This window comes from Mastigoproctus giganteus, chromosome 3 (assembly GCF_048544385.1).
Source record: "Mastigoproctus giganteus isolate SK-2022 chromosome 3, ASM4854438v1, whole genome shotgun sequence".
Classification (NCBI taxonomy): domain Eukaryota; kingdom Metazoa; phylum Arthropoda; class Arachnida; order Uropygi; family Thelyphonidae; genus Mastigoproctus; species Mastigoproctus giganteus.
The window spans coordinates 59,107,351-59,135,160 of record NC_143577.1 but is presented as its reverse complement, the minus strand read 5'-3'; the positions used below and the strand labels follow the sequence as shown (position 1 = coordinate 59,135,160).

Genomic DNA, 27,810 nt, shown 5'->3' with positions numbered 1-27,810 from the left:
GAATTCGTTAACTCCAAGATTTTAATGGATAACGTATTCGCTTAGACTTAATTAGTTATATAACTTGATAAATTAAAAAACGATCTTAACTGGATTTAAAAAAAAAAAAAAATCTATGAAGACTTGAAATTAAGCTCTTATCTGAAATGGAACCTTCCGAAATCAGCGTCTCATGCAATCAACACTTGTGGTTAGCACAGTTGGTATAATCACCGATGATACCGACGGTTTAAATTCCGTCGGTGCGAGGAATTTATGGGTCTTTCTCACAACTTTTCTGAGGTTATTCGATCTCATGGTTTTTTATACTGGAAACTCAGGTTTTTTGTCCAATAAACAGCAAATCAACCACAATTTATAGACATTGTGTAAGGCTCAATATGGCATAAAGTTTCTAATGGGCTTAAAACACTACAACAACAACCACCATGCAGTCACCTGTAGCTTGGACTGACGCTGCTTAGGAGTGTATTTTTTGTCCTTAAACAACTGGCCACCATTCAATTATTATAAATATCGAGGCCAAACGATTCAAGAAAGTAAACTTGTTCTTCCACTCCCCCCCCCAAATAAAATAAATCAATAAGAGAGTTGGATAACTGGATATTATCTAGGCAGTTTCTCTTGTACTTGATCAGATTCTCAACCACCGTGGAATGCAACTTATTGCAATAACAAAAAACAGGCTGCCCACAGATGAACTTCATGATATCTAATGTTCTCTTGTCCCAAAATGTTTATATGCGTATCCCCTGTCCTCGTGTTATAGTTTGTGCCTGCCAATCAAAATATTTTTATAATACCCTTAACCACCATTACAAGATGCATACTGCAGACCTCACAGGTGACTTAATTGATGGGGGAATGGTTCAAAGCGTGCGCTCGTCTCTCTCTCGTTAGCTTCAGGTAAAAAAAAAAAAAAATACAAGTCAGTTATGGTCTTGTAAGCAAGAAAAGAAATGAAAAAAAATCAGCCAAGGTATTCTTGTTTTATAAAATTCCAGAATCACTACTTTATTTGGAAAAAATATATATAAAAATCATGCTTTATTTTGATATATCTACTACTAATTTTTTGAAAAAACATTAGCAGAAATGTTTTTTCTTGGCAGCAGAAGGTTTTTTTTTTAAATTCTGTTTGCTCTGTATTCTTTAAGCTCTGCACATTGTATTCTTGTTTAGGTGAGCGCTCCAGACCTGAATACAGTCTTCTAAATGGGGCCTTGCTATCTCTTTATTTTTGTTATAGGGTTTTAGGCCGATCAGCGACTTAGACCATATTACACCATGTGTACAAGGAGTGTGTTCACGGACGATTTGCACGTTACCCTAGCTGAGTCTGAAAAACTCTGAATAACTCACATGGAAGCCTCTATTCCCGAAGCAGTACTTATCACCTGAGTATGATAAGTACTGCTTCGATTTTAGAGGACTTGAAGAATTCCTCCGGCGCGATCGCTAGGTCAGAGAAGTTAAAATTTTTTCGAGTGTACGAAATGACTAACCTAAACCTTGAGAACTAGCGAAACAACTATTCTGTCACGGAAGACTCGTTTTATTAAGTGGAATAATAGCATCCTTCTACTTGCTAGCAAAGGTCCTATAGCTCATTGATGATACACTGAGTCTTCCTTAGCTGCCAGTTTACGCCGCAAGAAACACTTCATAGCTGCTTCTCTCATAAATACTAAATCTTTCTCATCCTATCCACCTTAATTCCCTGTCTGCTAATGTCTCCCACACAAGGCCAGCGGAACACGGTAAGCGTGGTGAGCAAGGCAGAGGGACAACGTCTGGTGGTGGGGGGGGGCGAAATTTAATTTTTTTTATATTTAATAGAAGTATCTCAAGAGCGCCCAATACATTTCTGCCTAGGGGCGCCAAAAATTCTAGGGCCGCGTCTGTCCCCAGATATATTTTTGTTTCCCTAAAACAGTATTAAATTTCACTTCATCTTTAAAACCATATCTGTAACCGACCTTAGTCATTCTGAAGCAGTATATCGTGATAACGATCATTTACCATCCAACCTCCCTTTCAGTCATCAGCAAACTTTGATAGCTTTCTCTGTATACTGTACCTCCCAACAGTATCATTGATGAAGATCAGAAACAAGAGGGATCCCAACACTTAACGCTGAGAGATCTCACTCGCTTCACGCTCGCCCGTTCTGAAGAATGCCCATTGATAACCACCCTGTATTTCCTTCCCCTGAATCAATCTTCATTTTCGATCCAATCCACTTAAAAATCTCTTCGGTAATACCAACACGGTTGTCCAATTTGTACAGCAGCTTCTTCCATGTGGGTAGAAGCTGCAGTGGAAACTGGGTAAAAAAACTTGACTAAAATTTTCATGCACAATATCAAAATAGTATATAAATGATTTTATCGTATTAAATAAGTGAAATTAATTTAACTCTCCACCGAGTCCCTTCCTAATGAATAAATGAAACATTGCAATTTTATTATTAACAGCAATAAGTACAGACTACTGCTGGTCTTAGTAGTTTTCTATTTTAATGCATTCCTTTGTCGCATTCTTTAAATATAACTGAATACACCCTATCCTCCATAAGTATTACCCTTTCTCAGCCGCAATAACTGTGCTTTCAGTTGTTAAAATGGGTGCAAAGTTCCTGTTAAATTCATCTGCAGTTCCAGCTGGATTGTCTGTAATTTTACATTTCCAACCTGAAGGCCACCCATATGTTCTTGTTTATACTCCGGCATAACCATTAGGTTAGAAGAATTTACAACGAATGTAATCATTAATCGGATTTAGCAGTAAAGCGGTCTTTAATCACGAGCCACTGAATAACATGTGCTTTACTACACTTCACACATGACCATCGACTCCTTGATAAGAACTCCTTACCCGTGATAGCCCTCGCCAGCGATTTCTCATTCTGAGCTTTCGCTATTCTTACCCAATCCGTTCTACCATACTATTTTACATATCTGCTTACAGTTCATTTATGTAACAGTGTCACCTGATAATCTGTAACTGTTCCATTCTTATTTCATTAGCTTTATATGATCTGTCAACTCCCTTAGATACGTTTAGGCATATTCCTTTTGCAATACTTTACCAATGGAACAAGTATGTTTGTGACTTATAGGATAATTTGTGGAAACATTTCCTACAGAGCATTCGCATCCATAGATCTCCATTTGTTACCCCAGTTCGTACAGTGTAAGAAGTCAGTCAAATTGCTATAGTCTTCCCCTTAAAACCTAATCCTTCTCTTTAAATTTTGACCACTGAAATTTCCTTGGACATTACCATTTTATGAGAGTCTGGTTGCTAACTTCTGATGTTTCTTGAATACCTATCTTTGAACCAACCCTGCCTTGGTATATTGTTTGATCACGAATTTCAGTCAATAAGGAAATAAGGTCAAGGCATACATAATGAGGCATTCACCGGTCTTTCTTTCGAATAAGTTGCCTAAAAAAGTTTTTTAGAATATTCCCCACAATCGTTAGGTCTGTATGCTGTTGTAAAAAGTCACCAATAACCATCAATCAAACCGCAATGGTAAAGCACTGTTATTAGTTCTTTCCTTTCATCTTAGTGGAATCGACATCCTGCTTTGGGTATATATTAATATATTTTAATAACCTCTAAGGTGTTGTCATTTTTATTTGTATCTATCAATTCCTATACTACCTATCCTCTTTGTTCTACACCGCTTATCTGAGCATTATTCTCTGATAATGATTGTTTTTGACACAATAGTTCCCTTCAAAGCACTAGGACCCACAATGAAACCTGACTTCTATGTTAACTCTCAATATGATCAGAAGAACCAAGAGCTGAGGCTTATTTCTTCACAGATATGCATATGAGCAATTGAAGCTGATACAAAAAATAGAATAACAATTTTTGTTATACAAGGTTATTTATATAATATACACAAAGTGCGAACCCTTATTCGTAAATTATTCCATTTTTGAAAATGAATAATGCTGCGTTGCACTAGTTTGGACGCACCTGTCGCTCTGAACACCATATTGTCTCCTGCTACGCATATCCAGGACAGCCAACGTGTTGTATTCTTCAGTAGACAAGCAATGGCGAGCGTAATTTAAATATAGAATCGAAATCTTATTTTCATTTGTCTTACCCTGCATATATCGATCCGTAACTTCCACCTAAACTTTATCGTTCAGCCTTTCAAAGATTTATCTCTTTCAATTTTCTAATGGAAACTATGCGTATAGGTATGTGCGTTAAGCGCTAAAGCAACTAACGCTATGAAGCGTAAGTATATTCTGATTTTGTCCCTAATTCTGTGATTTGCTGGACGAAAAACACGCAACCCTCTACTGAGACAGACTAGCCCATCCACGTTGTGAAAAGAGCCCATAAAAATTCCTTGAGTCATTGATGGGATTCGAATTAAAGCTTTTTTGCAACAGTCTTGCGAACGGTATTTAAATCTACTCGCTATCCACGAGGGCTTAATGCAAGTAAATTTTCTGTTTGGTGGAGTAGTGAAGAAGAGTGACACGATAACGCACAAAACAAGCGAAATAATTCTTAATTATTTTCTAATCTCTTTTAGGCATTTTTAAAGAGTCCGGAGTGAAGCTAGTTATTATAGAACAACCTGTAGCACTGAAATATCGTATGAGGTCACAGTCTTAATGTCGTTCACGTTTTCGTTGCCATGGCGGCCAATTCAGTAATCGTACGTTGCTAGGTAACCATAGGCATACCATGACAACGAATGAATAACGTTCAAAAAGGTTTCCTGTTTCTATAGCAACCACTCCTATATAATGGATTAATAAGGGATATTCAAATAAAACAGAATTTGTATAATTTCCATTCCGTTGGATTATGCAAAACCCCATAGGTGTTCGCACATTTTACCCAACGCTGCACAAGCAAATCTACTCTGCTGTTGGAGGACCAACTGGCTGCACCTTCAACCATTTCTTTACTGCGCTCTTCATAACATTGTCAATGCAAAAATGCTTACCTTTTAGAGCTTCTCTTAAGGAAGAAGGGCAAGTCACTGAACAGATTCCGTAGTCAGGAATTACTACTTCCCAGTAATTGTCATTCCTGGGATTTTTTGTATGGGAGATTCCGAATGGCTGTGGGGGGTCAATATATCGCGTTTTTCATAGAGTATATTCTTCGGTCGCTTTGACTTTGTTTCGATCAAAAATAGGAGTTTCCAGGATATAAACTATGAAACCTTTAATGGAAAAGGCATAACTCAGCCACGTTGTGAAAAAATTCCGATTATTGTTTCTGCTATCTAGACTAGATTCACTTGCTACAACTGGTCTCCGGATTTCAAGTTGCTCCAACCGCTTTTTCTTTCCTCGTGAATAGCACAGTGGATAGCTTCGTTACTTTTGCACCAGTGGGGAAAGGGCCAAGATTTGAATCGTCGGAGACTGAAGGAATTCTTATAGGACTCTTAAATCGGGTTTGTGATCAGGTGATCTCAGACAGAGGGACTAGGATTCCTCTTACAGTTATTCCACGTTTCACTGAATTGGAATTAGCCTCGCTAATTCCAATTCTGTGACAGACAAACACACTAATTAATATATTAACTTGAATTAGTTGTCCAGGATTAATGAAGTATCGGTACACAAAATCATTTCATTCAGGGGACTGGTTTTTCATTCGCAAACATCTATTAAAACGCAAAATTTACACGTAGAATATAATTATTTCACATGGCTTTAGGGTCCTAGGCGAAAATTGGAAAACAAAATAAACAACTTAAGCAGCAAACTAACCACCTTTCCAATGCATTCTCTTTCTTGTCGGATCACCTACAGTCTCAATTATACCAAAGAAGCTGTAAAAAGTGCAGATTCATCCATAGAAATCATATTCTCTACCGAGTTCCTCCAGTGTGCAGCTATGATATTTAACATCTCCATTTCAATAGGCGGATTTCATTCAAAATCAGTTGATGATCGCAACCAGAAGTTTTGATGTTCCAGTGAGGTCTATTTTAAAAATCAGCGTTCCCAAAGAAGTCGGGAATGCCGACAAACCAGTATATAGCAAAACTGGTTTAACGGCAAAGTGAAATTAGCCTCAACAAGAAAACAGATGTCAGAGAGAAGATGAAGATAGAGGAATGCAAGCGGATTAAGAAGCCCATAAAAATAAAGGGCCACTTTCTGCAGGTAAAAGAGAAAGCTGCTCCACTGACATGATCAATCATATGGCAATCGTGGATAATTGTTTCTCATCTTTAATGCTATTTTGATATAGACGACACGCTTCCAGGTGTAAATCTTCTGCAAACATGGTCTCCATCGTATCCAGTTCTTTTTGAATGGGACGAAAAGCACTTTGGTTGAAATAATTGAGACAGTAATTACGAAAGAACACGAAACAAATTATTATGCCGAATAAGGCAATGCTGGAATCGGATGAGCTACAGCTGCTTACACTAAATGTTGCACTTATATAGTAGACCTACTTCATATCTATCAAGAGGTACCGCAAACATCTCTACAGCGAAGAGCTAAATCATCACCAAAAAGGTTTTCGACCCATCTCCATTGAATGTGCTCTCATAAAAATATTCAGTAAACTAATACACGTAGAAACATTTCATCACTGCTTTTTACATCGATCCTCACATCTGCATACTGTCCTACAAAATAGATCTACAACGGAAAACTGACTCCCTCTTGGCATCTTCCAAAAGAGTATCATCTTAGTTCTAAATAAATTTTCTGTTTATACTCCGGCACGACAACCAAGTCAGTAGAGTTTACAATAAATCGTCAATACAAATATTTATCGTATTTAGTAGTCACGGGCTCGAACCCCGGTCCACTCAAGGAACGCGTGCGATGCACTCTCGCTCCTGACCACTGGGCTACGTCAGGCTTCTAGTAGTTCTGGAAAATCTCATGGCTGAGTATCCTGGTTTAGCGGGTATGCAGGTGATCTAAAAGTATCCCTCAACCCAGAAAAAACGAATATCTTCCTTGATTATCTGTAGATGGCCGAGAACCTATCTGAAACAACGCTAAACCAGTTCAAATGAATATAAGAATGAAACTGGAAAAATCATATAATAGTCGGCATACATTTACAGAATATCCGAGAACCTAAATCCATGGGTCTAGTATGGGATGAGTGCGGCAATTTAAATAACAGTTCCTGAACTAGGACTAACGCATTTTTAGCCTTTTTGTGCCATTTGAAAAGAATTTATGAAATATCAAAACACTACAGCAATTTGACAAAATGGCTAGTGCTAATTCTCCTTCATTAACGTTGAGAAACGTGATGCATCATTTTGTTAATACTAATTCAGCATCAGCAAATAAAAAAATCACCGAGGAAACAACTGCCCTCACTTCATTTACTCGTTTCTTTAAAATATTTATCCAATCCTGTTTACAACTGGGTAAATTTCCTGCCATTATAATAATACGTTAGAATTTATTCCAACTATCCCCTCTTAGTTAAAATTTGTCACCTTATCCTCTTTCAGTTCAAATTGATCTTTCATTAAGTGTAAAAATGTCCTCAATATTATGTTTACTCAACCCTCTTAAAGCTTTAACACCTCGATCAGGCTGTCCCACAAATGCATAGAAAATTTAAAAACTTCAAAATTCAAGGTTATTAGATAGGAATACTCCTTTGCGGTCTAAACCAATCCTGTCGCTGTTATTTTCACTCTTTGTAGCAGATCCACATTGATTTTAAAATGGTGTTTCTAAACCTCGGTGTGGAAACACCATTTAAATAACACACTTCCATGGATGTAAATTTAGAGGGTGGCGATACTTCAGCTGAACAAGGGAGCTCATTTGCTTTGTTGTTGCTATCTTTATACACGAGGAGTGAAAATGTAGCCTTATGTGGGCCCATTTCCTGTTGAGAATCTTGTACGCGTAGCAGTAGAGGAAATATGGCGTTCATAGCGACGGATGCGTCCAAGAAAATGCAGCGCAATGTTATTGACTTTAGTTTCTTACAACAGAGGGCGTTTCTCCAGTGGAAATTCACCAGTACCTTGAAAAAAGAGGACGGTGACAACTGCATGTCATATCCTGAAGTGTACGAATGAGCACATCGTTAGAGTGAAGGAATAAAAACTCTGGAAGGTGACTCTAACCGAGGCACAAGCTCACAAATTGTTACAAAAAAAAAAAAACACATTTTCGTAGACATCATCAGAACAGATCGGCGCATGACAGTTGGTTACGTAGCCAGATGGAATTGTTCCAATATTTTTGGAAACTGTGTATTAAGTGCCAAAGCAACTGAGAATAAGAAGAGTAAATATATTCTTTCTGTAAATTCATACATTCTGTTGTCGATTGAACGGTTTAAAAACCCGACTTTCCATATAACCCCTGCCTGAGACCGACTAACTCGGCCACGCTCTAAACAGAACATTGGCTCCACAAACTATAAAACGCAAAGAAGCGGGCAGTCAATGATGCAAACAGGAATTGGAAGGCTTATAAGCAGAATATGAAAAATCAGATGTGCAGATGGAACAAATGTCTAAATTGTCGTGAATGTACTTTTTTAAAATAAAACACAATTTACTAGTTTGTTTTTCTGTCTGTGTTTTTGGTGCATGCACATTTTGTCCATAGGCCGCTACAAGTTACTGATAATGTTCATATCAATTGTCTTTAGTTTTAAACTACCCAAGTGGTACGTTACTTCAGTAAAAGGTACCGCCCAAATGCACTCCCTTAAATTTTCCAGTTATCTACTCTCACTTACCAAGCACAATGGTAACGATCGTAGTCCTAAACGGTATATAAAATGCTCTGGTTCGAATCCAATCTTGACGTGAGGAAAGTTTTTATCCGCTTTTTTGACAAGATGGCTGAGTTAGTCGATCTCAGGTGACGGTTCCATTGTTTAATCTCCTGGAAAACTTTGGATTTCCTTGCAGAAAATAAATAAACCGATATTAGAATGCGTAATTAGGCACAATACACTGATGACTCACAGCCTTAGTTGTTGACACGCTACCTTTCTGCCTAAAAATCACCGCTTCCATTTTTCAGAACATTCATATAATTTATCTAAGCCTGTCGAACTATGCAAGAGACAAATGCTTTGCCGAAATCTAAAATGTCAATATTATTCTTTGCAAAGATGCAAAAACGCCAAAGTTAATGAGCTGTGCATCATTTGAAGCACAGCTCGATTTCGAAATGTGGGTAATCTCGGTGTGTCCCCGATAATTGAAGGAAGGAAACATTTGACACCTCAGTCGTGATCACGTTGAAATACATTCATCTTCATCGTGCTCCTAATGATGTTCATGTTTTTTTTTAGATAGATAAAACTTTGAGAAATCATAGTTTTTCAATAATCCTTCGTAAGTTCATAAACATAACTCTGCTTCAGTTCTCTGTACTCAAGTAATTATAACTCCCGTTATATCCGTGTATGAATTATCATTTGCATAACTCTGTAATTTAATATTAAAATCTGTCCGGTCTTTTGTGCATTATGACTACACGTATATGCTAGCCGGTAGAAACATTTGATTAATATCGAATGTTTCTACCGGCTAGCATACTGCCTATACGTGTGAATTGCGCATACTGAATAATTTAAGATGTTCTTCTTTGTTTTTTTAAGGGTGGGAGGGAAGTTGCTGTTATTTTAACTATTCTAAGTCAGCCAGAACCGCTTTCATTCCTACGTACTTAGCAAATCTTCTCAAACAGTTACATGTAGCATTATAGCTTACAATTCGTGTTTACCTAGTTTCTATGATAATTTATTCTTATATTATCTCTGTTAAAGTTAACTCCAACTATTGCCATTAGATGCATGCCGAACCTGCCTTATGTATCGCACTGTACTTTTGTTCAGCTTCAACGATTAATAAGTTCTAATATACTGATCGTTATATACTCGAACTATTATTATAAGTCCACGAATTTTCCACAAATGCACTCAGCTCGTCATTAAAATATTTACGTAAACAATTTGGATTTTAATTTTAATGCGCGTATTGTGCACCGTTAATTCGAAAAACCAGCTACCGGAACAAAAATCTCCCTTTAACATTTTGCCACCTGAGGGCGCTATCGGGCTTCTTGGCGCGTATGTTGGTACAAACGTAGCAGCGTGGACTCAAACGGGAGGTACTACACACATACACGAGGATAGGAGGAAGAGAGTCCGTGCTGTTCTTTACTTCAACCCTAGTTGTTGTGGTGTCGCGTGCAGGCATGAGTGATTTACTAGAAATTGTTCTCTTTGCTCATCGAGCGCCCGGATACGTCATGGGTAGGAAAAGCAGGTGAAGAGAAGAAAGACGGGCACCTCCTATCTCAGTGGTTCTGAATTAACCGTGTGCCTTATTTTCCCACGACATGGTTGCTGTCATACTGAGCTAGCGCGCGTTGAGCTATCCAGGTGTGTGCAATGCTCTGTTGTCATGCCGTCAACGCGGTGTCTGGCGTTCAACCCACTAAGGAATATCAGACGCCCGTCGTCCCGTACCACAATCGCTTTAGTTTTGCGTTTGCCTATTGGAGGAAGTTGCTTGTTTTTACTTTTTGTAACTACGTTTGTCCTTCAGATATACAGGTGAGTAAAATTAATAAACAGAACGTTAACAAGTACCTTGCCTTTTTATCTCAAAATCAATGTTAAGAGCTTTGCGAAAATCACTGGGATCATGTCAGCAAAGATTTGTTTTAATCATACACACACGCTATTTCTCGAAAATTTACTTACTTGTGGAGCTTTCTTTTAAAATATCACTAAAACATTATGGGATTTAATATTTCTATTTAATTTAATTTTTTTGATTTCATTATTCTATCAAGAAATTAAATATTTGTTGGCAATTCCTTTTTATCCACCACATTTATTGATGTATCAGCTTACGTATAATTTATTCAAGTCTTGATCTACAAAAATTTAAATTATGCGAGTTTTCAGTTACATAAGTGGACAAGTTTGCTTAATTCAGTTTGGGGAGCTTGAATCTCGGGTTCCTTTATTAACTAACCACCTCAAGTCTAGGTTATCATTCGCTCTGGATTTAGGATTCCCCCACCCCTGCGGTTCATGAATTATGTGGTGATCAACGTACTTGATTCCTTCACTGTAGATCAACAGGTCACTCCGTGTAGGCACCATACACCGATTGATGTATAATTACATATTTTCATTTTTAACTTCAATAACGGGTATCAATCAGGATTATAGAAATAGCATGACTGATCCTTTATAAGCCTGTGCTTACTATCTGCTTCACCATTTAATTAAAATTCTGCTCTTATAATTAGATGGGGAATACACTCATGGATTTGAACAAATTTCATAAATATCTAAAAAAAATTGTAAACCTGGTTTTTACGCACGACGAAGTATAAAATACTTGTTTTTTGAAATTATATGCTCACAACGTGATATTAAATTTTCAGAACTTCGGGGAGTGGGAGGTGAGGAATCCCTAACGTGCAGCACTATCAGTAATTTATTTTTGGTCACTGGTCTTTTTTTCCACCGAGACTTTGGTTTTACGTACAGCAAACAAGTAAATCGACCATAGGATACACGCAATTTATAGATATAATATAATTTGCCTCATAGCCTTAGTTTCTTTGGCGTTTAACACACATTTTGGGGGAGGGGAGATCTGTAATCCTTTGATCATTTTAGATATTTAAACATTTAGCTTGCGCTAATGTTCTCTTTGCTCCTGAATGAATCTGCGCGTGCAGAAGAAAAACACCAGGTTGAATTTTATAAATAAGCTTGTCTAAACCATGTCCATTAATGTTAATTACATTTTTACTTTACTCACGTCATTGTCTTACTAATTATAATTTTAACGAAAGAAAATAACATGTGCAGCTCTATCAAATTACTCTGAACTCGGCGATATGTTCCTAATGTTGTCTAAATATACTTAGACCATACAGTGCAATCCACAAACCACAGTTCAGAGGATCTGTTATGTTCTGTCCAGATTGCAGAAGTACATTAAAGAAACATCAATAGAACTTAATGGTGCAACAAAATTATCAAATAATGGGCATCATTATATTTCTCTCGATATGGCAATTTGTAACACTAATGTCTTATCAATCAATTTTAAAAATTGAAGAATTGTATTGTGTATGATATCTCATTTGGAAGCTTTCAGATAGAAGCTTTCCACTTTATATAGCTATAAAGAAAACAGCATAAATTTTAAGTAGAAGCAAATTTACTTTTAATCCTAAGACATTTTATGGCGCAAAAATATAACGTTGCCTAAGCGGACCTTCAGTCTCACACCTTCTTCAAAAATTAATATTTTATATTATTAAAAATACCGCATTTGTAATTATAGAAAATTATTTATGCTGCTAGCTTATTGATAAAAAAACGGAATATTTTTCTTTGTTCTATTTATTCTAAACCTGTAATACAATAGAGAAAGAATGGTAGAAAAATGGACACATAGTAAAATTGCTGAAACGATTGCTACTTATACTTCTGAATTGATCACTCGGCTATATCTGAGTTTCCGCAGTGGTATTTAGTTGTCTTATTCAGTTCAGTTCATTATGGCCCACCAATTGAGGTTATATTGACGTCAAGGCCCAAGCTTTGGCTGGAATGGATTCCAGCATTAAATTGTGAAATATCCTTAAAGAAGGTCCATAAACTCCTCAAATCAAGAGGAGATTCTAATTCAAGTTTTCTTCCATGCAGCGTTGGCAGGACAGCAATCGTCGCCACAAATTCTTTCTCGGTGATATCAAACTGTGTAGAAATTTTACTAATTTGCTTTTGACTCCGAATGTAGAAATACAAGAATTATACTACATGCGTAAGTGACACACATGGCTTAACACCATCCCTCCCCTCAGTTTTCAGAAAGGAAACGAGAATCTTTATTTCACTATATTTAATTCGTTATTCGATATTAATGCAAAAAAAAATTATTTTTAAGAAATGAAGTACGTGCCGTTCATAATTAGTTGGCAATTACTATCTTCGCTGTAAGCTTATACATAAGGGGACGAATCATATTGGTTCCCCTACATATGGTATTACTGTTGTTCCTGCTTACAAACTGAATAGGTATTTTGCATTTACATGAGGAAAATTTAAGGGAAGGATATACTGGAAGCGTGTTAAATTGCAATGGACAGCTCAATGATTCTGCAATAAACAGAGGAAAATGGAAGAGAAACTTTTGAAGCTAAACGTAAAAAAAGACATCTGAGATGGATGGGATCTATCCAGTTATATTAAAGGAGAAAGCAAATGAGGTACGCAAACTCGAAGCCATTATGAGAGAATCTTTGGATTCAAAGGAGGTCCCTGTAGACTGTAGATGTACATCCCCAATTCGCTAAGGTAATCAAAGGGTGACATGAGTAATTACAGACCTGTTGACTTAACTTTTGTTCAAATAATGGAGTCATTTAAGTATACGACGTCAAAAATCATTTTGACATCATATGCGTAAGATTTCAGAAAAGTTATTGATACTAACTCACATAAAGGGAGGGTGACAACGTAGCATTAAGGGCGAGTTACTGCTATAAATAAAGGGATGGTTAAGTGGTAGAAGACAATAGTTATCAATGAGCACTGCTATTCCTGGACTACTGTTATTAGCGGAGTCCTTCGGGGTTCAATGCTAGGCCCATTGTTGTTTTCTATATTTATTAATGTAGTTTTATGATTTTAGGCGCATCAGCAAACTTAGGCCATATTGTGTATATAATATGTAAATTGCGTGTGCGTTCTGTGGTTGATTTTCTGTTTGCTGGACGAAAAATCCGAAACTCCGGGAGAAAAACCAGGCTACCCTAGCCTGACTCACCCACGCTGTGAAAATAAATGACACTAGTTACTCGTGTCATTGACGGGATTCGAACTCGGGTCTTCTTCACCCTACACGAAGAGGGCGGCGATTATGTTTTTTTGGTACAAAGGCTACATTACACCTATGGACGGTATGAATGGTACACATGCAGACGGTGATTATACCAACTGTGTTACCCACGAGTGCCTGGCTATGGTATTTAAAAAACTTTCAATGGATTGAGTAAATTCAATGCTGGTGGAATCCTTTTTCTTTCTCAGACTACAACACACATGAGGATGCATAAATTCAACTGAGAAAATATGGTGGCGAGGTAGATATGCAGAAATTTGCCTCCAGCCAGTGGGTAGTAGATTGTTGGAACAACCTACCATCTCGTGTTGCAGAGGTGGATAGTTTGAAGAAATTCATGCATGAATTGGACAAACTGATAGAAAGGATAGACAGGTGGCATGGAATTTTTTTTTTGTTGCTGTTTTAGCTTGCATTCTTCCACTATTTTCCGCTACTAATATATGTAGCGTGTGTTCCATCTGTTGTATATACTTTTATCAGCAAAGAGACATGCTGTAGTACTTAAAAACAAACAACATCACCTAATTCTTTTAACTTTTATTTCTACTATGTATATAAAGTGCTTAGCATCATAATACACAGCCATTTCTGAATAAACAGAAAATTTTTAAGGTGGCATCGTTTTAGGTTATATCTCATATTGTGAATACCTTCACAACGAGTTGCCATGATATTGCACTACTTCGAATAAGTAACGCTTCACCTAAGGAGAAGACTAGTGTTACTTATTCTCAGATAGGTACCACCACCCAGACAGCACTGTTTCAGGGCTATTTGGCCCTTCGTCAGTGAGTGGGTAGGTACCCAAGTGATGCAATGATGGCAAAAACAGTTATGAAGTATAACTCCACAATATGAGAGATGCCTGATGGTGTATGATGTATTTAGACTAAGGCGCATTTAGGGCTAGAGCCTCAAGCTGCGAACAAATTTAGACTATGTATATAAAGTGCTTAGCATCATAATACACAGCCTAGCCCTAAATGCGCCTTAGTCTAAATACATCATACACCATCAGGCATCTCTCATATTGTGGAGTTATACTTCATAACTGTTTTTGCCATCATTGCATCACTTGGGTACCTACCCACTCACTGACGAAGGGCCAAATAGCCCTGAAACAGTGCTGTCTGGGTGGTGGTACCTATCTGAGAATAAGTAACACTAGTCTTCTCCTTAGGTGAAGCGTTACTTATTCGAAGTAGTGCAATATCATGGCAACTCGTTGTGAAGGTATTCACAATATGAGATATAACCTAAAACGATGCCACCTTAAAAATTTTCTGTTTATTCAGAAATGGCTGTGTATTATGATGCTAAGCACTTTATATACATAGTCTAAATTTGTTCGCAGCTTGAGGCTATAGCCCTAAATGCGCCTTAGTCTTTTATTTCTACGTATTTATCCTAGCAATCTAAGAAATAAAGGAATACAAAAGTTTTGAATTTTCTCTCCTGCAGAAATAGTCTGTTTTTAGCTCAGTCAAAGCTTTTCCGAATCGGTGTGTGAGAGTTCAATTTGTCTTGATTGTAAACATTTGATTTTGTCTCATTTTTCTTTATGGAAAAATTTTGAGAACAGTGGTGAACATGATGAATTAAGAAGATGATGAATACACTTGCAAAACTTGATGAATACACTTGCAAAAGCAGTTAGTAGATCACTGTTCAAGCTATCGTATCTTGTATTTATCGCTAAAACAAGTTCTTTTAGTTACTTTTATTGCATATTTAACAATGTGGTTGAATTTTTCATTTTCCCTGTTTAACTACGTCATTTTCTTTGTAATTTATAAATTAGATTAATATGTCAGACTGTTATTCTTAACTTTCACCTTGTAGAGTTCATCTTGGGTCTCAAAGTCGTGCTTATTTTATATTTATTAATCATCACAACAACATGCAGATTAATTTCACTTTTTCGTACGGTTCGTGTCAGTCTGTTTTACATCTTTATTTATGCCTGTCTTGTAATTTTCCTTTAGCAATTATTCTGTATCCTTTGTCTTTTGCAAACTTCTTAATGTATTTGGTGCTTATTTACTAACACAATTGTCCGCAGGAAAATGCACTCCAGCTATTTTTGTTTCTTTTTTGTTCTGGTGCTAGGTTTTCTGGCACGTGAATTATGTCACAGATTTCCAGGAGACCTTTTTTCGATTTTTTAACCAATTAAAAAGCGTGGTAAGTTTTATTTGTATATATATTGTTTTCAATTTGTGTTTCCAGGTTTATCATTTAAGTTTTTGATAGGACTGCCCTGTAGATGGTGCGCCGTTTTTGAATTATTTCATTCAGCCACCTTAAAAGCCAATATGTCCTAGGGAGCTTGGAGACAAGACATTCAATGACAACTTGGGCATGTTTATGGGTCACAAGTATCATCGACAGGTTGTACAATCAGTTCCAAAAAAATTGAAACCATTCATAGGTTTCAAAGTCTGACTGTCGGCTAATCATAAAATAAATGTTGATTTATCACTAATTTTTGTGTTGAATTAAGCTTAGACGTAGTAGAGCAGCGACATATAGGTATCAACCTAAACCACCGAAATAGCCAGCACTGGCATTAGCAGAGACATGTGATGCAAGAAAGCAAGCTTACACAGCACAGCAAAAAAAAAAAAATTGCCATTTCACCACCCATCCGGTCACTCCAATTGTTTGTCTAATTCAGCCTTAAATTTATTTAAACTATCAACTTCCACAACAACAGATGGAAGTATGTTCAAACAATCAACTAGCCGTTGGCTAAAGGCAAACTTCTGCACATCTATTCTGCAACTGTCTTTCCTCAATTTGAAGCTATATCCCCTCAGGTACTTAATCTGAGTAAGCCGAAGTATCCCGTCAGCATTGAGCCTGCTCAAACTATTCAAGGCCTTATACACCTCGATCAGATCACCTCTCAGGTGCTTATTCTCCAGCTGCTGCAACTTGCAGAACTTAAGCCTTTCTTCCTAAGCGCACCCCTTTGTTCCTCTCGCCAATCTGTTTTCCTTCTCTGTACTCGTTCTAGCAACTCCAAATACCTCCTAAAATGAGGCCTCAAGACCTGTGCACAGTACTCTAGGTGTGGCCTGACCATTGCCTTATGCAAAGGGATAATCACCTTGTCTCTGCTAGCAAAATTCCTGTATATCATTGATAACACTTCATGACCTGCTGTGGCAGCCAGTCTGCACTGCTCAAAGAACTTCATATGACTTCACAATTACCCCCCAGATATTTTTCAACCTCCACCTCTGAGTGTAGTACCATACAGTTATGTTTCTCGTGGGTTACTGCAACCCATATGGAGTACTTTGCATTTGTCAATGTTAAACTTCAGTTGCCACTTCTCAGCCCATCTGCCTAACTTTTCTAGATCATGTTGCAGTAGCATACTGTCTTTACTGTCATTAACCCTGTCAACCTTTGTATTATCTGCAAACTTAGACATTTAGCCTGATACACCTTTATCGATATCATTGATAAATACACAAAACAACAATGAGCCCAGCATCGAACCCTGGAGGACTCTGCTAATAACAATAGTCCACGTAGAGCAGTGTCCATTTATTACCAATTCCTGCCGTCTCCCACTCAACCATCCCTTTATCCATTGCAGAATTTGCTCTTAATGCAATACCGCTCCAATTTGTACAGCAGTCTTCCCTGTGCAACAGTATCAAAAGCTTTCCTGAAATCCAAATATATGATATAAAATTTATTTTTTGCGTCCAGTTCCTTTGTGACCCCATTGTAGTATCCAAACATATTGGTCAGACAAGACTTCCCCTTAACAAACCCATGCCATGTCTGAACTATAACTGCAGTCTTGTCTAGGTGATCGTGTATCACCTCTTTAACCAGTGACTCCATTATTTTCCCCCGGAACAGAAATTAAATTAACAGGTATATAATTATTTGCGTCAGCCTTTGAACCCCCTTTGAATTGAGGATACATTTGTACTTCTCCAGTCCATGGGGACCTTCCCTGACTCTAAGGATGCACTCATAATTATGGCTAAGGGTTTGCTTACTTCTCTTGCTGCATACTTCATTATAACTGGATGAATTCCATCTGCCCCAGGTGACTTTGTTTTAACTTCAACAATTTCTTCTCCACTTTGCTCTTAATTATTATAAAATTACTTAGCTCCGTTTCATTTGAGTACCTACATCGTAGGGCCATAAGGATGTAGGCACTTGAACATCGCAATTTAACTGACGAGGGATGGCACTTTGCTCTCTTCAGTCCAGGTACAGCCTGCAGTCAAATTCTTGTTGGATCATAGTATGGTATGAAAAAGAATACTCTAAAATATTCTGTGTACATAAAAGAACACAATCTGTTCGGTGGATATGGATTGCTGGTGTGATGCGGCATTAGTTTCTGTGGTTGTATAGACGTCTGCATCAGGGATAGTACATTTATTACACGCACCAGAGAAGATCTGGAGACCCATACTTTTTCCCAATGCTGGTGTTGTAGGCGAAGAGTTCCTTCGCCTACATCAGCGTTTGGAAGAAGTAGACGAAGTGTTCATTCTTATGGGTGACAAGAGTATACCACACAGTGCAGTATTTGAAAATGAAGGTACCATCTATATCAATTGGTTTGCCTGCTCCTTAATCCCATCAAGACATCTGGAATTGCAGCTGGTCCAGTTGTAGTAGTAGTAGTTTTGGACCATATTTTACCATATATTATGTTCGTAAGCTGCGTGTGTTTTATAGTCGATTTGCCTGTTTGCTAGACGAAAAACCCGAGTTTCTGGGATAAAAAACCATGCAGTCCTCGCCAGAGACCGACTAACTCAGCCACGTTTGGAAAAGAGACCCTTAAAAACTTCTCACGTGATTTATGAGATTCGAACTAGTCTTATTCACCCCGTGTTGGGAGGACAGTGATTATACCAACTGTGCTACTTAAGAGGGACAGCTCATCCAGGCTGTTCATTGACACTAAATCAGCTGAAAATGGCAATTACACAAAAGTAGCGATTGATTACACACCAACTCAAAACACCTCCATTTTATTGCATCACAGGTGAGAAACATGTCTGGCGGTTGCTGAGAATGCAATACTAATATCGTTATCCATTCACATGCCGCACACAACGAAACCAAAACATTTTGTACAATCTTACAATACTTTGCTTCTGATGTATCACGTTCCAATGACAATCCGCCACAATTATTCCTCACTGTGGAGTTGCTTTGAACTCCAGTGCGAAGAACCTTCGACACACGCTGATCGGAACTCTGCTTAATCTACCTCATGAGGTAATGTCTGTCATTTTTCTATAACCCATTAATACTCACCATTTTAATATTCCGCTGTTATGTTGATTTAAATCATTCCAAGTTTTCTTTTTGTATTGAACATCGATAGCTCACACGATAGCGAACTGTCAGTATTATATGCACTATCTAGATTCAAATGTTTCTCTTGGTAAGGTATTCAATGGAAGCGAATTTTCACTTTCAGCTCGCTCCATACATGCTAACTTATCTTCTCCTCTAAAGTGGTCATTTAGATGAAATCGATCCGAAAATCGGGGTTCTCCGCTATTCTTAGAAAGACATCTAAAAATATCTGCCGTTTATGAAGAGAAACATCAAGCAAACTGTTGCACGCGGAAGAGATAGATGAATTGAAAGGAAAATTTTAGAAATCGCATTGAACACCATCTAAAATTACCTATAATTAACTCTTCAAACAGACATATCTACCATTTATTTTCGCCGGTTCCATAACGAAGCAGAAACCATTATGCAAGGTGGAAACCTAATGGATTTATCACAAAGATAAAGGGAGTAATGAATTGAAGGAGGCACATTAGAAGAGAAGAGCTTTCAGAATTTTCTCTGCCGGGAAATCGCAATTACATGAAGTAAATTCACATCAAAGCTTGATGTTTAGATTAATTAAAGCGCATAAGTGCTTTTGATTAATGGCCTTTCAGAGGGATATCATACGAAGACATATGCTGGAATATAATCTTGAAAATGATTCCAGGATGTAAGACTGCAAATTCCACAAGGTAAATTGTACAGGAATCACCATATATCCCCCTCTTTAGGATATTTTCTAAAGTCAATCAAAAATTAATATTTAAAACAAAACAAGGGATTAAACTTAACTCTAATTTCAAAATATCGTTGGTATTATTACCTGGCCTGACATTTTTGGCTCCTTCAAGTCAGCTAATACAAGATATCTACGACTGCCACCGTGTTTATCCTGTTCTGTTATATCTCATTTCTTTGTAGAAAAATGGGCGCGTTCTAAATTTATTTCCAATTTGTTGCTGGTTTGACACTAGTATTGAGTTACTGAAAGCAAAAGACACAGAAGAAACTGCAAAATACCAATCATGCCGTGGAACGAGGCCCAATTTTCTTTTTTGTAGAAATAGAGCATCAACTGTCCTATTGAGCAATAGTCAGCTAACGTTCTTTTTTTCTGTCATAAAATTCCTGAATATTTTTATTCTAGAATGCTTTGTTTTAGAAATAATTCATTCAGGAGAAAAGCTGTTGAAATCCAATGCCTTCAAAGTGAAACTTGCTTAGCAAATTTTTGGACAGCTTCGTTAGCAATTTTAGAAAGCCTTCTGACACGGCTCTTTGGGTATTTTTTTGATATAAAAAATAAAACTGACCATAGAACAGAGTTTCTCGATTTAGAGCTAACAAAAGTATTCACAATAAACTGTTCTCTCCGAGAACGAATGAGAAAAGTTAATTTCTTTCTTTAAAATATATGTGGATAATAACAACAGTGGAATTGATGCTGTTCATTTTGTAGAACCGAATTAACCACAGTAGTTTTTCTTCTGTTTATGGCACTTACAGCACTGTTGCCACGAATCCCTGAATTATATATACTTCCTTTATGCCCAATATTTGGCAGGTACAAATTCACTATGCTAAATGTGCATTTGACAATACAGTGCTGCGACAAGTCTGTCTCTAGCATTTAAATCTTCATTCACATCATCAGCCATTTTCAATCCACTGCAGGATGTAGGCCTCTCCAGCAACTTTCCAGTTCCTTCTGTTTTGAGCACTGGACATCAATTTACTACCCAAAAACTCATGAATTTCATCTATCCATCTCCGCCTTTGTCTTCCAGGTTTTCTTCTAGCTCCTCTTGCATACCATTCTGTTATTTTCTTAGTCCATCTGTCATCATGTCTTCGAGCTATGTGTCCTGCCCAAAACCATTTTAGTTCTTTAGTTTTGATACGAATGTCCTTTACTTGAGTTTCCTGCCTAATCCATGTGTTTCTCTTCTTATCTAACAGTCTGACTCCCAATATGATTCGTTCCATTCTTCGCTGTGTAGTTCTCAGCTTCTCTTCCATTCTTTTTGTGAGTGCCCAAGTTTCACTTCCATAAGTCATGGTGGGGAGTATACATTGGTTCATTATTTTACGTTTCAGACAAATTGGGATATTGATCTTCAGTATGTGACTATATTTCCTGAATGCTATCCATCCAAAATTTATTCTTCTCTTGACTTCCAGCCATTTATCATTATTACAGCTAATAACTTGTCCCAGATAAGTATATGACTCCACCTTTTCAATTACTGCTCCTTCAATCATTATTTCCCTTTCTGTGACATACTTGTTCATCATTACTTTTGTTTTAGCCATATTCATCTTTAGTCCAAAATCCTTACTAGCTGTGCATAACTGATTAAGATTTTCCTCTAATTTTTTGGGATCATGGCTTATGACCACAATGTCATCTGAAAATCGTAAATGGTTTTAGGTACTCTCCGTTCACATTGACTCCTTTCTGCGACCAGTCTAATCTTCTGAAAGCTTCCTCAAGGGCAGCAGTAAACAGCTTCGGAGATATTGTCTCCTTGTCGAACTCCTTTCTCAATTTTAAATTTCCTACTATCTTTGTCTAGTCTAATAAAGGAGGTAGCACTCTCGTATATTTTCTTCATAATATATGGGGTATCAATGCCTTGTCTTTCCAGTGCCCGAAACATTGCCTTATGCTGTATGGAGTCAAATGCCTTTTCAGAATCCACAAATGCCAGGCATAATGGTGTTTTTTATTCATTTGCTTTCTCCATTAGCTGTGATATTATGTGAAGGTGATCCATAGTTGAGAATCCTGTCCTAAAGCCAGCTTGCTCTTTCGGTTGATTCTCATCAAGTATTCTTTCTAATCTGTTAGTAATGACCCTAGTGAACAACTTGTAGATGTGGGATAACAAGCTAATTGGTCTATCATTTCCAATTTCTGATTTATCTCCTTTCTTATGCAGCAAAATTATGATTGCATTATTCCACTGCTTAGGCGTCACACCTTTTCTAATGCACTTTGTGAAGAGCCTTGCCAGTTTTTGTGTTATGTCTCTTCCTCCCAATTTTAACAACTCTACAGTAACTTCATCTTCCCCCGGGGCTTTCTGATTCTTCCTTTTCTTCAATGCATGTTCTACCTCATCAGGAAGAATATTGGGTATGTCGTATGTGTTGCTACTTTGCAATCCATCTTCCCCACTGCTGGCATCATTCCCTCGCTCCTTGTATAATTCTCTATAGTAGTCTTCTGCTATTTGAATTATGCCTTCTCTGCTGTTTATAAGTACACCATCGCTATTCTTCAGTTTCAGAATCATTTGTCTTTCTGTATTACTGCTCATGGCTGCTGATTTAAATCCTTTGTTTTCCCTTAATGCTTGTTCTACTTTTCTTGTGTTAAATCTTCTTATGTCCTCTCTGAGTCTTTCTAATGGCTTTGCATAACTCAGTATACTCAATTTTCTCCCTGTCAGTGTTTTTATTGCTCTTCTTTTGTCGTCTTCGGTTCATCATGACAAGTGTTTCTTGACTAATTTTTTCTTCTTTGGATTTCTTTTTCCCTATAGGTTTCTTGGGCTTTATCACTTTCAGAAAGTTGTAATATTCCTCGTCGATATCTTGGTCCTCAGCAGTCTGCAGAGGCTCATACTTGTTCTTAAGTTCCAGTACATACTGCTTTTTCTCCTTTTCTGTTATCTCAAAGACCTTTGTATTATTTACTCGAGTCAGTTTTTTTCCCTTTCCTTTCCTACATCTATATCAAGTGTACATCTTACAATTCTGTGATCACTTCCAACATTTACCTTATTCAGGACGGTAACATCATTCACAATATATTTTCTGTTAGTGAGGATGAAGTCGATTTCATTAGTAGTTAATCCATTTGGACTCTTCCACGTCCACTTTCTGTTCACCCTTTTCTTGAAAAAAGTGTTCATTACTGACAGTCCTTGTGATTCTGCAAATTCCACAAGTCTTTCACCTCTTTCATTTCTTTCACCAATTCCAAAATTTCCTATAGTTCCCCTCTCTGCGCTGTTTTGTCTTTTTCCAACCTTAGCATTGAAGTCCCCCATAATAATAGTGTAGTGGGTTTTCTGCTCATCTAGAAGACTCAATTTCAGTGTACATTTCTTCAACCTCTTCATCATCATGGCTCGATGTTGGTGCATAAATCATTATAATCTTTAGCTTGTACCTCTTAGAAATCTTGAATATTAGTCTTGACACCCTTGGTGATGTACTTTTGAATTCCAAAATGTTGTTTTTAAGATCTTTATGGACCAGAAACCCAACTCCACCTTCACTCCTTTCAATGTTTCCATTGGTGTACAGCAGATTTCCACTTGATAAACTTATAAGTGATTCATTTCTTCTTGTTTCAGCCAAACCGATGATATTCCAATTCACATTTTTCTAATTCCTTTTCCAGTTCTAATATCCTGTCTTCACCGATGAGTGTTCTTACGTTATAACAGGCCAAGTTCAGTTTCCGTGCATGGCAGCCTGGTCGTACCCAGAGATTCTTAGCACCCTCTGCTTCCACTCTGATCCTCTCGCTGCCGTACGAGGGAGAGTGAAAGCTGCTGGGGACGGAGGGCCATTTGTTTCGTCGTGCTTTCATATTGCTGGAGGGTTTGGTCTTTTCCTCTTCACGCTGACCAGGCGTCTTGAAGAGAACCACTCTACACGTTCGTTGCCACCTAAGTGACGTAACAGGGCTTACCATCGAGAAGGTGTGCATGAGTGGATTTTAGGGAGGCAGGCCAACCGGACTTCTCCTAAATCTTCTGTAATAGAGAGATATTGGATCCATCAGTGTTTTAGGCTGAGTGTCTGATAACACACAGAATGCCTGTTCCCCTCTAAGCCCCTTCATTATCTGTTGTCTACTATTTGTTCTGGATTCCTATTAATGTCACGCTACAATTTAGTTTAACATAATTAGAGATGTTTTTGCTTTTATTCTGCGGTACCTTAAACACGTGTCCTTTAAAATGATAGCATTAAAGTTTATTATTTTTTAATTTTTTACTTAAGCGAAATTTTTTTTCTGATACTTTCTTTTCTATAAAATCTAATTTATTAATAACACCGTGAATACAATCAGAAATATTCATTGTAATTGTCGTATTCAGGTATTATAAATATCGCACAAGCTCATGATTAAGATATTTCTGAAAAATATTTATTTACATATATTTTTCTTATACCTGTTTGGTAGTGAGATAATAAACATTAGATTACTAGGGAAGGTAAGAAAGTTGAGTATATCGGTACACCATAAGATATATTGAATAACTAATCGATATTACCAATATATCGATATTTAACACAAATATCGAAATATTTCAGTATGTACAGTATTATCCTGCTTTAATCGTACTAAGCGAATATTTAAAAGCAGTGGAAGCCGTTTAATTCGCTCCTCCACTTTTCTTACGCTTAACGTAATTTCCAGCCTAAGAAAACCACAGTTTCTAGCTCTGAAAAAAAATGTTCCTTAAGTTTGGTTACTTTTTTAATGTTTAAAATGTGCCCGTAGTGATTAAAATGTTTATCTTGTATAATGTTTATCTTGATCATCACAAACCTACATTTTGTAGTCCGCATAAATAGTTGGACACAAGACCTTTTTCTGTTCTACACTTAGAAGTTTTATACCTTAAGGGAAGTTGAGGGATTGGCATAGATAATGACAAATAGCAGTTACCGCCTTCTTAAAGAGTTGCTGTAATAATACACTACTTCAAGTGGATCAGCAATTTAGTTAAAAATGGAGGTCCTCGGGTCCTGATCAGTCCGAAGTATAACATTTTAAAAGTACAGGATTAGGGCTATGACCATGTTATTTAAATAGCACATTAGTATCACAGGATATTGAGCTGTGTGTATCAAATCTTTACAAATGTGGATTCACGGCCTGATTTTCATGTTGCGGGGGCTGAAAAATCCGGAAAACGGGAAAATCTTACCCCCTCGCTCTGAGATAGGCCATCTATAGCCCCGATTGTACATTCTTTTAAGAATTTATCCAGTCTCCCAGAGGATTCTAATCCAAACCGTTTCAAACGAATGACAAGTAGCAAGACCACTATACTGTGAGAGAGGTCAGAATTGCCTATGGAAGCTGGTCAGCGTCTGAAGCATATTAGAAACTGCTTTGGGAAATCGCAGGTCTCTAGGAAGGCTTCTCTAACACACACAACAGTCCAGATATCATGGGACGTTCAAGATTTCATAAGTTTGGATGTTCACTGGCTTTGGTCAAGTGGTGGATGTACTCAGCCGCTAGTAAGGTTGCTGTTAGTTCAGTCCATACCCTGTCACGAAAATTCCATGGCCCACTGTGGACTAGCACTGGAAAATTATTGGTTTCCCTTAATTACAGATGTATACAGTTACAATCACTATGTAAACTTTGCCTCAGCCGTCATGAGAATAAACAGCATTTTCTACCCTTTATCTATGAGATAAAGGGGTGCAATGCTAATTATTTTTCGCTGAGGTTGGTACCTGGATACGGCTTAACTAATATGAATTACGTTTACAGGAGCCATTAATTTACGTAGAATTAATGGGAAAAAAGTCAACTACGTGTAATATTTTTTAATATAGTGAATTATTTAAAATATTTACGTTAAAATTCTAGACTATAGTCATCCATTGTAAATAATTTACAATTGAGATCTTGTGCAGACTAAATGAACAACACCGACCCCAGTGATGCGTATTGCAAACACATATTTAGGTTTCAGTGTGAAGCCATATTAACTTTCAGAAAGACATTTAATGCCCAGTTCGTTTCCGAAGATCATTGAGATAAGAAGCCTTTATGACATCTCTCTCTCTTAAATATGGCTTCTGGAGCGATTTAAGGTTTAATATTGGCGTTGCTAAAGTGGAAGTTTTTTCAATATGGTTTGTTTCAAGAAAATCGTAGCGAGTTGACATTGGTATCAGTCTATTACAATTTGGAAAGGCAGAAAACACCGAGTAAGGTAGACCACCTTGCACTTATATGGAAGTTATAAAGAAGTCCTGAGTTAAGTAGGGGAATTCACCATTGACATTTGTCAGAAATTTGGAGTTGAGTCCAACGTATTGTTGAATTTATCATCGGAAAGGATAGTGCAGCTAAAGTCTATTTCAGCGACAAAAAATTGTATGGATCATTTTGGCTATTAATGGACGTTAGATGTGAAGCATAGTGAACATGCGACAACTATCATAATAAGGTGGAAGTGGAGAAGACGTGCAGCAGTTGGAAGGCTCAGTTTTATAGCAGGCATCTTTGATATCAAACCCCGGAGAGGCAAAATGGCTTATTCGAGCTGGTGATGTTCCAATGGAAAGTGTAAGAACTTGTTTCATGTGTAGTAGATGTGCGAGATGAAATGGCTTCACAGTAAGTTGATTCAAGTCAGTATTAGATCATTTTGAGATTGTCGACCGTCATCAGCAGCAGCGTGGGGTAGAAACTATCTCCGATGGATACTATGTATCAGCGAAAGTTTATGGTCATGACAAAGTCTGGGTAGTCACTTGGATCTCGTCTCCTTCAATGCTTTCCGTGGATTCGTAACGTTCCAGCAGAGATAAAGCTGGATTTCACACTCATTCCATGTCACTGAGGAATGCCTACTGTCCCATTATTTACATGGTAATATGGAAGGAGTATCGCTGGGACGTTATAGTGCAGCTGAAAAGGAAATATTAGAGCAAAAAGTAGCTAATACTATTTGTATTGAGACAGCATCTTTAGGAAAGACCCCAGGGAGTTAACTTCCTGCACTCTCAGGCATATAGCAACCCACAGAACTAGTAGTGAGGAAATATCTGTAAGAGCACTGTATAAGGGTACGGGTTGACCTGGGCTTAAAAGCAAGCCAGTAATACTTAGCATGCAATGGCGGCAAAAACCCGCCTCTTTTAGAACGGCATATTATATTTTTTGAGAGATAAAAAAACGCACACTAATTTAAAGGTGAGCACTTACAGTTATTCATCGTAAGATCTAACTCTCACAAATAATGCTGCTGTCTTGTTCACTTTTGAAACTTATTAAAACATGATTTAGATGACGAGCACTAAAAAACATGCTGGATTAGATACAGGCCACTTTCTTAAGAAACAAATTAGTGTTCAAGTTTGTACCAAAAAGTATCAGTTGTGATTTCGACCCAAAAAAAAAAACACACACACACAACTTCCTCTAGGTTTTTGTAGGCACATGTAAGGAGTAAGTTTTATAGCCAATCCCTGAAATCCCAATGAAATAAAACTAACCAGAATTTTAAAAAAAAATCAGCCAAAGCTAAAATACTACAAGATCTACTACAGAACATAGTTGTAGAGGTTAGGACAAAATTTTCAGTTTTATATTTCAGTTTGCTTCTAAATGCATAGATCTCATAATGGAGAACCTTCAAGCACTAGTTTGACTCGGTATTACCCTCACCTCAAATAAAAAGCAAGTCATCCAAGGAGAAAAGTGTGCATTATAGATAGTAATATATCTTGTCCTCTGGAGAACTGCTTCTAATTTGTAGGGACTTTCCAACATTTCGAAGCAGACTCCG

The 27,810-nt window shown here is 37.4% G+C and overlaps 1 protein-coding gene across 1 annotated transcript in view; it reads left to right on the top strand.

Annotated features, from left to right (window-relative positions):
- The first annotated feature begins 10,154 nt into the window (after positions 1-10,154).
- LOC150088043 (gamma-aminobutyric acid receptor subunit alpha-6-like) overlaps positions 10,155-27,810 on the top strand; it is a 211,088-nt gene continuing 193,432 nt past the window's right edge. The window contains exon 1 of the mRNA XM_090370547.1: positions 10,155-10,581. Coding sequence (XP_090226673.1) covers positions 10,430-10,581 — 152 coding nt within the window. The 5' untranslated portion in view covers positions 10,155-10,429. The remainder of the gene's footprint in view (positions 10,582-27,810) is intronic.